The sequence below is a fragment of the Brienomyrus brachyistius genome, chromosome 1, assembly GCF_023856365.1.
Source record: "Brienomyrus brachyistius isolate T26 chromosome 1, BBRACH_0.4, whole genome shotgun sequence".
NCBI lineage: Eukaryota > Metazoa > Chordata > Actinopteri > Osteoglossiformes > Mormyridae > Brienomyrus > Brienomyrus brachyistius.
In genome coordinates this window covers 13,110,201-13,124,581 of record NC_064533.1, presented here as the reverse complement: position 1 = coordinate 13,124,581, position 14,381 = coordinate 13,110,201, and the positions used below count along the sequence as shown (strand labels likewise).

At 45.6% G+C, this 14,381-nt stretch overlaps 1 protein-coding gene across 1 annotated transcript in view; it reads left to right on the top strand.

Moving 5' to 3' along the window:
* LOC125745170 (otogelin-like protein) overlaps positions 1-14,381 on the top strand; it is a 42,338-nt gene that overhangs the window by 20,133 nt on the left and 7,824 nt on the right. Inside the window, 20 exon segments of the mRNA XM_049017730.1 lie at positions 4-142; positions 1,672-1,806; positions 2,375-2,521; positions 2,710-2,829; positions 3,459-3,575; positions 5,228-5,384; positions 6,051-6,077; positions 6,195-6,362; positions 7,925-8,203; positions 8,331-8,448; positions 8,795-8,874; positions 9,563-10,344; positions 11,584-11,761; positions 12,006-12,148; positions 12,500-12,523; positions 12,618-12,710; positions 12,880-13,069; positions 13,343-13,560; positions 13,655-13,796; positions 13,957-14,142. Of these exon segments, the coding sequence (XP_048873687.1) occupies positions 4-142; positions 1,672-1,806; positions 2,375-2,521; positions 2,710-2,829; positions 3,459-3,575; positions 5,228-5,384; positions 6,051-6,077; positions 6,195-6,362; positions 7,925-8,203; positions 8,331-8,448; positions 8,795-8,874; positions 9,563-10,344; positions 11,584-11,761; positions 12,006-12,148; positions 12,500-12,523; positions 12,618-12,710; positions 12,880-13,069; positions 13,343-13,560; positions 13,655-13,796; positions 13,957-14,142 (3,443 nt within the window).

Genomic DNA, 14,381 nt, shown 5'->3' with positions numbered 1-14,381 from the left:
TAGCACCTGCCATCGCGGCTTTTTTAACTGCACCTATTACCCCTGCCCGGGGGTCTGCACTGTGTACAGCGACCGCCATTACCACACGTTCGACGGACTGGAGTACGATTATGTCAGCAACTGCCAGGTGTATTTAGTGAAGGTAGGGGCGCTTTTGCCTGAGAATTAAATAATAACACAGTAAATAAACACTTCACATGGGTTGATGTAGATGCGTTGACTAGGTGCATGTGCTGATGCAGGGGAATTTGCAGCTTTGGGCTTTGCTGTGTTTATCGCTCAATCATCTGTAACAGTGGCTCTGTGGGGGTGTGGGGCTTGGCTAAACCTTTATCTGAGATGGTATTTAGAGGAACAAAGGCGGAACGCTTATTAATCCGGGGCTTCTGTATTGATGGGGAGGGGGGGGCACCTTACCCCTTTCCAAAACCCAACTCCCCACCTTTCCCTGAAGCAATCCCCCGCAGTCCCGGTCCTTAAAGCTTCTCCCAGGCGAGGCCGGATCGGATCTCTGGAAAGCAGATCTGTGGCCAGTCTCAAAGCCCCTAATCTTGGGAAAATCAGAAGCGTTTTTTTTTTTAATTAGAACAGGATTGCTGTAATGCAACCCAAGCAAATGTCAGATCCACTGGACAAACAGGGCAGAGGCGACACACCATACAAAGGCCAACTTGTTCCCGCCAGCCTCCCGGGTGCTTTCTTCTCAGACCCTAGGCTCGGCCCCCCTAGACCCCCTTTTCAAATTGTCACTTCTGTGCCGCACGTTCCTCCCAGACCAAACATGGAGACATGGAAATGGGCTGACACCGGGATCAACCACGGCAGACTGCGGATGCCCATCACTGGGAATCTAGAGCTTGCCTGATCTTTTTAAAATTGATTCTTTCCCTTAATTAAAGTCGCTTATTCAATCTGTGAAGAGAGCCTGTGGTGGACTCTGGTTACCTTTGAAAAGTGGGCTTTAAAGGGCAGCGATCCTCTAAGGAGCACACTGGAGCTGCAGGAATGCCCGATCTTAGTGCTGTAGGCGCCATTGTGCTTGACCCAAGTATTGGACATGGTTGCACGTTTCACCAAAAAATGATAACTTTAAAGCCTTTTTTGATTAGCGTTCCTGAAGAGTGCTTTTACAGTGCACGGTTCCCCTATATGTTTCCTTCATACTCTTTTAAAGTTATGAGCCTTTGAACGATGCAAAGTTGCGAGATAAAGTTCTGGCCCCTTTCATACAAAAGCCTCTTTCAGTTAATAGTCAAACAAGTCAAGTAATATTTTAAAATCTTAACTTAGAGACAGAAAAGTCTTTAATTGACTTAGCCAGCACGCAATCTACAGTAGATTGATGGTCAGAACCATGGTTTATTGTGGCACGGCTACAAAACAACCCCAGCTTGCCCTTCCCCCATTTTTTGGTGTGCTATGGGGGGGGGGGATCACCACCAGCTTGAATATTAGCTGGCAGGATCCCTTCAGGAGCTCCAAACCAAAAGCTGTACCTCCATGTCCACAAACATCGATAGAGAATAAGCATAGTAAATATATATACAAAAATACATGAATTCCTCTTTATCAGTAACTTCCCTTCTTTAAGTCTGCTTTGTCTCCTTGTAATGCAAATATTCTGCTCACAGAAAGTTATACTGGTGTGATGATGACATCCTGTCATTTCAGAGCATCAACGACACCGAGATTTCCATCACCACACAGAACAAGGACTGCTACGACAGCGGCATCATCTGCATGAAATATCTGGTGATCTACGTGGGCCTCACGAAGATCTACTTCAGCGACAGCTCAGGAAAGCCGGTTAGTGAGTCCCACGGTGGCCCTGGGGTCTGGCATGTGGCACGAGGGGCGGCGGTCAGCCCGGGCGTTCGGACTAGCGTGGTTGGGGTGTGCGCTATCCTCACGTTTACCTGGGTGTCATATCAGGTTCCATTACATAACCAGGAGCCAAGGCTTCTGCTGGAAAGGTGGGGAAAATATTGGAAAAGGCCTCCATTTTAAAAATGTTACTCAGTACGAATGAACTAGTTATCGATTCTGGAATGTTATGAATGTATGAGCAGTATCTATGTAATGAATATATATAACTGATTATCTATCTATCTATTTGTCTGTCTGTCTACCTATCTACTGTATTTTACACTACTGTATTTTATTACTTATCTATTCTACTTATCCACTGTACTCTACTTATCCACTCTGCCCTACTTATCTACTCTACGCTACTCCACTCTACTCCACGCTACTCCACTCTACTCTGACCATTATGTCAGTTTAGCATCATTAGTTTTGCATCTTAGATCAAATGTATGCAAAGTGTTTTCACTATTACTGAGCGTAACGCTCTTCTGGTCCACTGTTCTTCCAGAGTTCCTCCACAGTGGTGGGGAAAGGCTATGAGTTCCAGCTGTGGCGGGCTGGCTACTACACGGTGGTGCACTTCCCCAAGCAGGAGATCACCATCCTGTGGGACAAAAAGACCACCGTGCACATCCGTGCCGGGCCGCAGTGGAAGGTGGAACACCACAACCATCCCCCCCCCCCCCCCGCACCATTTATATTTACATTTCTATTTACAAAATTCACCTTGACTTCAACATTAAACCCAAGGGTGCCTCCGGATTGCCCTGTCCCTTGTCACTCAAAAATCGGCATGAATTTTTGCCGTAAATATATGTGTAAATAATCTCTTTGCACACCTAGGGTCAGCTGACAGGGATGTGCGGAAACTTTGACACAGTCACAGTGAATGACATGACCACCTCCAGCCACATGGAGGTCAACAACCCCCAGAGCTTCGGAGACAGCTGGGCCCTCGGCCAGGTACCGGCTTCAGCCTCTGCAGCCAGCGGTCATTCCTTGGACTCCTTCGCCTTGGCATGCCTCCTGCTGGGCATGGAAAGACCCGTTGTTGTTTGGCGCGGGACACATCAGTGTCTTTGGTTGCCCTTGCGCCATGCAAGTTTGAACTCGTACAGCCCACTGAACGGTCAGTTTTGTCCCTGCAGCCATAACAAAAGAACCTGGACCATCATCCTCTCTGTAGGCTTCAGTCACCTAGTATGAATCCACTTTTTCTATCAGCATCATGGGCTCTTAGCGCTCTACCTGCTGGTTACTTCTGGTGTTGGCTTTCTGGCAGGGCAGACTTTAGGGAGGTTGTGGTCGCCGGGGTAAAGTTATTGTTGGAGCCCTACCTACAGCATAAAATGCTGCTGTAACAACCAGGAAAACAATTTTTGGGCCTCATACAATTAGGGGCCCTGGGCTATACAGCCTAGGTGAGCTCATGCATAATTCCAGCCTTGCTCGCTGGAAAGACAAATTTCCCGGCCTTTATCCTGTAGCTCTCGTGAACCGTCCGTCTGTCAGCTGCGCCGTGTGCTATTTCACGTGAGATGAGACGTCACCTTAGCAAAGCAATCTAACCCCCTGCCCATCTCTCCCTCCAGTGTGAAAGTGACTTTGTGGTGAAGAGGCCGTGCGAAGGAGACCTCAATCGGCAGCCGTACGCCAAGAGAGAATGCGCGGTTTTGTACAGCGACGCCTTTGCTCCCTGTCACAATGTGGTTGGTACAATGGGCATTTTATCGCGTATGCAAAAGGTCCCCAAAAGCTAACTTGCTTTTGAGCCGAGATGTTGTACCTACCGGTTGTTTACTTTGTTCATTTCTGAGCTGAGTTCTTTTTCAGCTGAAATGCATACCTTCATTATGTGGTGGAGGAGAGGGAAAAAATGATCTGATGAAATGATATGAGTATATGATATGAGTTAGGGGCGTAACGGTACACATAAATCACGGTTCTGTGCATTTTCAGTATAGTAGGGGTAAGAGAAACAAAACACAAATTGCTTCTTTTCTTTCTTTATTAAAAACTGAACGAAGTATGACTCATAAATAAAGTTTCTGCCAGTACTGCTGCAACCTACTAAAAAACCTTAAATTTACTTAAAAGTAAATCAAAATAAATATTCTCTAACGCAAATAAATATAATTATCCATTAAGGTGCACATTTAGGTAATTAACTGTACTGATCTGTACTGTATTCACATTCTGTATTCAAATTAGCATCTTTCAGCTTCATATTCGAACTGTGCAACACAAATATTGTCTCGAAAATGCAAAGCATAACAAAATTAATGGTACAGCATTTAAAAAAATACCTGCAATTTTAAAAAAATACCTGCGATGTACTTGTATTCACATTACATCGGGAGTGTCCAATCTTATCCGCAAAGGGCCGGTGTGTGTGCAGGCTTTCGGGGTAACCTTTAGGACTGCTGTTCAAACCCAGATGTGAGGACTCTTCAGCCAATCAGTCCTCTAGTTAGTAATCTAATTAGTGAGTTGCAACGAAAACCTGCCCATATACCGGCCGTTTGCGGGTAAGATTGGACAACCCTGCAGTACACGCTTCCCATTACGAAGTACACGCGCAGGAATAGACACGCGGCTTCGTCCTCCCCATTTCGAATGTTGCTCGGCGGAAACATACAAGCATACAAAGGTTCCGTATTCGCTGCAATAGTTCGGTAAATATACGTACCGATAGGCCCATACGAAAGGCCCGTACCGAATATGTGTACCGTTGCACTCTTTATATTAGTATATAGCATGGGTATGCCAGAGAATTCATAATAGAAACTCCAGGAGAAGACATGGAAAACTAGTGAAATAAAATACCACATAGATTTATCCACTAGATGGTGCTGTTGCATCATCTTGGACACAACATACAAGCAAGACGTTGAAGTTCATGGCGGTTGGATTATTGCATGTAATCAGTCACTGACAGGTTCATTGCACTTCTTATTGAATTTTTTTTAGATCCCTTTGGATGTTCAAAGCTTTCTTTCTCCAGGTTTGGTGGGAACGTGTAGGAGTTTGTTTTCTCCGAGCCTAACTACAGTATGTTTAATATAACTTACCGTCAGTGAAGGATGTTTAAATATTAATTAGGATTTTGACATTTAAGGGGCAAATACACTGACTTGGAAGGTCATGTAAGATCTTGGTGCTGTTTCAATTTATATTACCGTGATGCCAACAACTGAAGAATATGAATTAAAAATCTGAATAATTTATGTTGACCAAAATAGGCTACAGTTGGATGGTTTGACCCGCATTTCTGACAACGATGTCCCCTTACTGTCATCAATTATTCATCGTCCACTGACAATGGCCACTCCTATACATAACATCCCCTGGCCCCCCACAGGTGGACGTGACGTGGTTCTACAAGAACTGCCTGACGGACACATGCAACTGCAACCGGGGTGGTGACTGTGAGTGTCTGTGTACCAGCATCGCTGCCTACGCCCACAAATGCTGCCAGCAGGGCGTCACCGTTCACTGGAGGTCTCCCACTGTGTGCTGTGAGTATGGATTCACATGAAGGGCTCATAGAGCCAGGAAACCCACCCTTCATTTAGTGTAAAACGCCAGTAAGAAAGTTCTCGTAAATAGTGTTGAGTTCTGGATGAATTGGTTTACAGTGGTACCAACCATATTACATAAAGCAAATGCATGTATGTACAGCTTTTGAAACATTGAGACCACTACCTATTTAAAAAAAAAATCTGCATTTTTAAATCCTGGTTTAATCCTGGTTCTGCTGGCAGAAGGTTACACTGCGAGGCAGGATGCCTCCAGGCTCAAAGTTGCTAAGGAAAGAGTACACAGGAACAAGGTAAAGCAGGAGAGACTGGCAATAACCAGACACCAGCCAGGTAGAGGGCAGAAGCGACTTTCTGATGTCAGAAACGACTGTCAACTTATCCGGCAGTTTCTCATGAATCAGAGGATGACCTCAAGTGACCTTCAAAAGGAATAGGAAACATTAAGTGGTGTGAAGTGCACTGCTAGGCCAGTTCATAACAGGCTCCTAAAAGCAAGACTATATTTTACACAGGCACATGCCCATAAATTGATAAATGAGTGAAACCGAAAACTTTGCCGTGGTCTCTTAATTTTTTCCAGAGCTTTATTTGTACGCTTTGACTACTAGAAGCCACTAAATAAATGTACTTTATCCATTTCAGCATATGACTGCGAATACTACAATCAAGGTATGTACACTTAAATCTGCTATTTTGTCATTGTGTGGAATCAAAGGGGATGTTCAGTTTGCTGCTTTGACAGTCGGGTCCTTTTCCTTGATCCGGCGAATGTGCCCTCGGTTTCAGAGCTGGGAGAGGGGCCTTACGTCCTCTTGAATGCTGCATTCAATGACACGGTGATTGGGGCCAACTTGACCAGTGGAGAGGTGTTCTCTCTTCCCAAGCCCAGTGCCCAGGGTGGAGTCCTCTTCAACTTCATGGTCACGGTGGGCCTCTACAAGGACAAGCTGTCTCGTGAGTGTATTGCGGCCGCACCCTTGATGATGATGACGGATTACGTTCACAGTTATTTATTTGGTAAAATAAGATGCTATAATATTGAGTCAGGAGACAATGTTGGAAACATGGAAACACTGAGGGCGGCCATGCTGATATTTAAACCGCTTTTTACAATACTCCTTATCGAATTTCTGCAATATTTATCATCTTTGGATCTTAGTGAATTTAGTTTGATATGCCGTGGACAAAAAAAAAAAAAAAATCGAATTAAACATTCAGTTCATTGGGGTTTTTATGTTGAGAGTCTGTGTCTTTTATGGTGGTGTTTAGATGTGTAAAGTAAGATCTCAAGCGCTCCACCTTTCCCACATCTGCTAACTTTCACTCTTACTATGAGCTCACCTTCCATGCCACAGTATCACATATTCTGTCCGCCATTGTTCAGACTCTTCATGACACTCTCACCCATTTGATGAGTGTCAGGGTAGCAGGCTGGACCAGTGGCAGGGTGCTGGTGTTACAGGGAACTCACTTGCCACCATGGAACTGCAGAGATTCACAAGATATTTTAGGTCAGTCACCTCTTGTGCCCAGTGTTTATCTAGAGTTCTTCCAGCATACGTAACCCATCCAAATCCATATGCCCCCAGTCCCATATCAGCTTGCACCCCTCCGTGACCCTGAAAGACCGGGGTCAGATATTAGGGCACGTTTCGGGTTTCTGTGGTGCTTCACAGGTGAGTGGCTGACGGTGGACATGGGCAGAGGGGATTGTGGAGCGAAAGCCCCATAGTCACTCCCTTGTGCTTATTAATTGATACAACAACCAAGCCTCCCCCCTTTGCAGGGGCTTACAATGCAATGCATTAAGCGCAACAATCCCTGCAGGTAACCTTATGCCTTGCAGGGCAGATTAACCCAGCTGAAGTCCTGCTCCTATTACCGGTGCTTTATTATGGAGAGGCAGGCTCTGTCATATCGCCACACAATTGCCATATTCAAACGGAATAATGATAAAATGCTACATAATAAAAGGAGGCGTCATTCAGTGACTGCTGCGAGGTAGGCTCCCGACCGGCCTCGGGTCACGCCCGATAAGTGATGACTCGCCACGTGGTGGTCGTGCTTCGGGCAGGATATTGAGAACGTCGCCATTTCATTAAAGCGGCTTAAGAGAAAAGGAGCTCACCGCTCGGCGGCGACCCAAACTATGGGCGTTCCTAGGTTTCTCAAAAGACCCTCCACCACTTGTTGCAAGCGGGATTATGACTTGTGGTCCGCTACAGAGGCCGTGTCACGGTACACCGTTCTGCTTTCTACAGTCCCAGGCAAGTAGTAGTAGCTCAGGAGTACTGAAGGGCTTTTCTCACACCTCGGCACTCAGATCTTTAGTCTTGACATCCGAGGCATCGGTTGATAAATTCATGCCTAATGAAGCCAAGTTGTTTTGTTTACTTAGCTGGCACGACCCTGCAGTGGATGTTCTCTGAAGGTGTACCTCAATGACTAAAGCACTTTTTCTGAGGTTAAAACACACTTGGGTCTAGTCCCTTATTCTTCCTGCCCCCTTCTGGTAGGCGTGCCCATGGTGTCCCTGGAGTCTGCCGAGAGGCCCAACTACTTCCTGTGTGTGACGGGGAGGCTCTCGCTGAGACTGGAGCGCTGGATCGGGACTGAGGACTTCCGCCAAAGGGGCACCTTTGTCCACCACCAGGGCCTGTGGTTGCCAAGCCTGTCCTCCTTTGAGCTGTATGGTCAGAAGGGCATCTTCCTCACCCTCAGCCCCAGTGGCATTCGTGCCAAGGCCTATGACCACTCAGAGCACTTCAGGCAAATCAGCAGCTTCATGCTCGAAGGTAGGTGAGTCGGTCACTGGCGACAAGTTGAGGTTATATGCTGGGAAGATTCTTGCGTCGATTACCCACCTTCATCACTGACCATCATGGTTGAAGTTCAGCTTCATTTGGTGACCCTTTCACCCAGAGAGCAGTTTTGTGATCCCTTACCGGATCATGTGTGAATGGAAGTACCAGGCGTGCAGCAGCCCATGTATGAAGACCTGCAGCGACCCCACAGCCTCACAATGCCGCTTCCTGCCACCGTAAGTGATGTGACCGTATGGTGACAGAGTTCCGCAAGGATAAAGGTGTTCAGATAAGTTAAGTTGACCCCCAAGCATTATTGAGTTTACCATTGGGCCCAGGTTTTGGAATGTAGTTTAAATGAGAACATCTTCGGTCCTTATGTAGACGTTTGTAAAAGGCACTGACTCTTGATGAGATGCATCTATAGATCGGAGAAACTAATTGCATTGCAAACAGGATGTAACCACACAGATGTGGTGAGAGTGGGGGACAGTGACTGTAACAGCGCAGGGTATGTAAATAAGGGAAGGCAGTGGAACCCAGTACATTCTTCATCTGGAAAACGCATGCTGGCCTGTGCAGGGTGGAAGGCTGCTTTCCACGGTGTCCGAAAAACATGATCCTCGATGAAGTTACAAGAAGATGTGTCTACAGAGAGGACTGTGAGTATTCCTTAATCTATAATATTTAATACTAAGCCCCTTGTTAAAGGTATGTAGAGTGTATTTATCTGTATAGTGGATGTGTAGCTACACTGCCCAGCCAAAAAAGTCACCATTTGAATTTATATCAGCAAATATTTGAGCCAATGATTGGATCATTATTACAGCTCAGCAACGTTATGCAGCAATAAAATGAAGTGAGCTGAGTACCTGAATCTACTGGCCAGGTTATACTTCCATCCATCATCAATCAACACCTCATCATCATCAACACCTCCATCCATCATTAAAGAAATTCCTCTTCCCTGTTGGCACGGGCTTATTCCAGGACAAGAACGCCAGGATTCATTGGGCTTGAATTGTCAAAGAGTGGTTCAGGGAGCATGAGGAATCATTTTCACGCATGACTTGGTCACCACAGAGTTGTGACCTTAACCTCATCTCATCTTTGGGATGTGCTGAAGGAGGCTTTATGGGGTGGTTCAACTCACTTGTCAAAATGGGGTCTCGGTGACAAATGTGCGGCATAGTCAAGGCTAAGGCAGTCCAACGAAAAATTCAAATGGCAGGGAAGTTTCACGGGAAAACTAGTGTAATCATAATATTGGCTTTTGAGTTTGTTTGGTCATACCATCGAAGTTTAACGTATAATAAAACAATGAATAAATGTAAGTTTCTTTGTGTTCAGGCATCATCCTACCACCAACACCAACCCCTTATATGTATGTGACGAGATCCAACAGAACCACAACAGCTCCCACTACAGAACCCAGCACAGTGACTGAACCCCGGACTACTACTAGATTTCCAACAACCACGCGCACCACCATCATCGTGCCACCTGCCACCTCCACCCCAATGCCCCTTAGCACCTTCACCTCCTTGATGACATCATCATCCCCCTCCACCACCCATGGTCCTGTCACATCCGCCGTAACGGACGGGGTGACCGTTCACCCACTGCTCACTGCAAGCACGCCTCCGGCTGCCATGACGAGTGCCCCTGTCACCATGGCTCCGCCCAGTATCACCCCACAGCCCTCAGTCCGTTCTACCACAGCGCTGCCCAGTACAAGTTCTTTGACCACCAGGTCCACCGAGGAGCCGACCAGTGCCAGTACAGTTCCCATGACAAGCACCAAAAATGTGACGGCTCCATCATCAACAGCTATCTTGAGGACTACTCCATCTCCGACCACCATGAGAGCCATGACTCCTTCACCTAGTCTTCCTCCTGACACAACTACTCCTACGCCACCAGAGACCACAGAGACTAGCCCTACGACGTTTCCATCCACCGCAACCCTAGAGGCCACCACTCCTCATCCCACCCCGACACTTTCTGCGTTGACAACCACCCAGCCCGCAACTGTAATCATATCCACGGCGACATCTCCTGTCACTACACCAGAATCGATCAACTTGACCACAGGGCTTCCTCCATTTCTGCTGCCAACTGCCCCCTGCACTGTGAGTCTGTACACAGATGTTCATGATTCATATAGCTTTCTCTCTGCTTAATGATGCATCCTTCACACTTTCACAGAGCTATGGCACACTGTGAAACCAGAAGCATTGCAATAGGGCCAATAGTATAACCAATGACACAATCTTGACGATATTGAATTGTTTATACGTTTATAGGCAAAATACATCATACAAAAATATGTGCGGCTCAGTATTTACTAGCGTTATTAATATTTTCTATTAGGCGAGCAGCAGGTAACATAGAGGAGAAGCACTGGTGTTCTAGTGCTGTATTATTACTTGAGGTGTGTAATATATAAATTACTCCAAGAAAGGTTTGCTTGGACAAATAAATAAAAACCATAATAGATTAAACGTTAATAAAACAAAAATACTAATGTATCCAGCTGGAGGATCAGAGGATCCCTTCCTGTGATTTGAACCCGGAATGTTTCAGACACTGACCTTTTCCGTAAACATACGGCCACCTGGCGCAGCGACATGCCACTAGAAAAGATTTAAAAGTTACATTTTCAAGTTAAATTATAATAGTGTGTTTTAGGTGCACGACATAATTCGTGCAGCATGGACAGGTTTCGATGTCTAACGCAGGAATGGCCGAAGCAGAGGTGGCTTTGGAGACCTTCAGGCACGTCTGGATTTGATTGTAAATCTTCAGAATGGTCTCTGTGTTGAAGGGTCCTGGCTGGTCCCCATCTAATAAATCTCATTTGGAAAGAAATGGCCCTTTAGATATGCCAGCGAAGATAAGGCAGGAATGTGGTAGCTGGGTATCGAAGCGCTACTCAGAAAACACCATCAGAGCTGCTCTTTGTAAATTATGGGCAGTCGGGTTACAGACAAATAACATTAGTTAAGATGGACATTATTCTGGGCTGGCGGTGAAGATGGCAGATTTTGATGTAAGTTTCCAGCCTGCCAGGTTGTAAAATTAGCTGGAGTATCATATAAGCACAAACTTGGAGATCCTTCAGTGTAAACAGCCACTGGTATGGGTTTACATTTCGACGAGTCTACATTTTCTTAACGGTTTTTAATAAATCCGACAAGGAGGGCTCAGATTCTTGATGAAAACACATTTCAGATTCTGGTGTGGCATGCAGTAGAACCCCCAAAAATTGGGAAAGAAACCAACATTGTATGAATGTTAGACATATAAATCAGTTAGAAACAATGTGTAATAGCAGTGAACATTTTGCAATTTTTTTTTTCCATTCTCAGCCACCGTACTCGTATCGTGTGGACGAATGCAGCGAGTACATCTGCTTCAATGGCCAGCTGATGTTCCACAATGCCTCACTGCACTGCCGCTTCAACGTGTCTCAGCCCAACTGTGGCCTTTTGGGCATGGCTGTCCAGACCAATCGGGACAATTGCTGTCCACAGTGGGAGTGTCCCTGTAAGAATCTGCATCCAATGAAACTGAATTGCCAGTATCATTAATAATACAATGTGATGATCAATGATGAAATGTATAGATATGATGCATTTTCTTTTGTTCATCTTTTAAACCTGCTAACACTTAATCTAACGTTGCAGATCATAGCTATCATGAAAAAGTCTATAAAAGATCGTCACTAAAGGTCTTCTTGAAGAAGACTCTCCACTGTTGATTTAACCTGTTGACCTGTTTTCAATGACAGGTCGCTGCTCAGTAATTTCGGACCTGAGAGTAATTACCTTCGATGGCAACAATGTGGCCCTGTATGACAACGGATCCTACATTTTGGTTCATCTTCCCAGAGAAAATATTGTGGGCCACATTGAGAAGTGTCCAACCAGTGTGGTAAGATTGGACTCTAAAGCTGACTTTCTAAATTTGTACTTGGTCAATGAAAGTTCCCCCCGGCCATGTTGTTTTAACCTAAATTCCTCTGGATTTTTCATTCCTTGTGTGATGCTTGTGCCGCTTGACAATAGGATATGTACAGGCAGTTCCTGGGTACAGTACAGTACCATATGCACTTACTTTTTATACTATATTATTATTATTAGTATTTTTATGTACTGTTATTATTATTGTCCTGACTTACCAACAAATTCGACTTACGCATATCATTCGTAACCTGGCCTGTAATCTGTAACTTCATGTTTCATGGATTAGCAAAGGATTTATTATGTTTTGTTTATTTTTCAGAGCGTCAACTCCATCCGACGTCCTGTAAGTGGCTGTGTTTTTTGTTTGCATGAATCGTCTTCACTATGAAGTCCGTTCTTACTTCCATGAGTGTTGACCATTGACTTCCTGTCTATAGACCTCCACAGGTGGCACCTTGGGGCTCTGCTTTAAGAAGCTCAACATCACTACTCATTCCTACAGGATCATGATTAATCGGCTGGAGAGAAAGGTGATTGACTCCCTTCTGTGAGCAAGACACTGTTATAAAATTCCCACAAAATGCTTAAATAGCATTTCAAGTCAGTCCTTATTATCTGTCAACAAAGCCAAGACCATGCAGGGATTTTGAAACATTCACAATAAATTTCAAGTATTTTCTTCCCTGGCTTGATTTCAAGGTGTCTGTCAACTTCATCAATGCACGGCTGCCTTTCACGAGGCAGAAACTGCACATTGATGACACTGGGACCATGTATGTCATCCACACCCCTGGAGGAGTCAGCATCCAATGGTACCACAGCACGGGAATCATGGTCCTGCAGTACAGCGGCCGGCCAAACACTACCACTGGCACCCGTGGACTCTGTGGTAAGGGCCTGGAGCTTCAAGTATGTCCCAGTCCCACTAGTGTGCTCTCGAGCAAATAATGTTTAAAAGTTACAAGTGGTTAGATTAAACACCGTTGGTAGTTGCTTATTTTCGTGATGGTTTTAAAAACCTTAGATTGTAAAGCATTATATTAGTATTTTTTGCAATTTTATAGTAGTGCCTCAGTAGTTTCCCCTTCCTCTGAGTCAGTGTCATGCGATGGTGCTGTCGCCCCCTAATGTTGTGGAGGTCTCAGTGATGATTGGTCCACAGGCTGCTGTGACGGGAACCCAGCAGATGACCTGAAGCTCCCGAATGGCACGGTGGTGAGGGACGTGGAGGATATCCCCGTGTTCCTTCATAGTTGGATGGTAGACACTTCTGAGGAGATGGGCTACTTCCGCAGGGTGGGAGACAACTGCACCACAGGCAACTGCACCAAGTGCTTTCAGATGCTGAACCGGAGGCCCTTCTCTGAGTGCCATAGGAAGGTAGACCTTCCATGAATTTCATCAATCCACTGACTAAAAGCCTTCTGGGAATTGACTGTCTCAAATTGTCTTATTTTTCGCATTCCTCACAAAGGTTTCCCCAGAACAGTTTTGCGACAAGATTTGGGCCGGCGACCTACATTATAAAGACCACGAGTGTGACTTCCTTGCTGCATATGTAGCCATCTGTTATACACACAACGTCTGCATCAACTGGAGGACTCACGACTTCTGCCGTAAGTGATATTCATTTAGCAGAACTATGGTCAGAAGGCTTCTGAGTCTAGAGGACCGCCAGGGGATAACGGTTCAGCAAGGAGGACTCATGACTACAAAGCTAGATAGGATACCTGTGGGAGTTGGTCTGATGATGGTACCTGTTTTCTTTGTGAAAAGCCCTAAAGTGCCCTCCAGGTAAAGAGTATCATCCATGTGTAAACACATGCAAGACCAAAACCTGCCAGAACCGGGACTTCTATGAGGAATCCACCTGCTCCTCCATCCGAGAAGAGTGTGTGTGCAAGAGTGGGACCATCCTACACAGGGCCGACTCCGCGTTCTGTGTCACCGAGGATAGATGCGGTGAGTGATGGCACAAGGGTCCCCTTAGGGTTTGCGCTTAGTGCCAGTGCAGTGGCCCACCCAATGTTGATGCTTTAGACTTGGTAAAAAAAACAGATATTCTGTCTGGAGTCACACCTTCCTCCATGTGCAGATTTCAGCTTTTCTTCTCCCGCGTATCATGATTTTCTTGTCTCAGGACATTAAGAAGGGTGCATTGGTTACAAGGTGGTGAGGAAATGAGATGGATAAGATGAAAT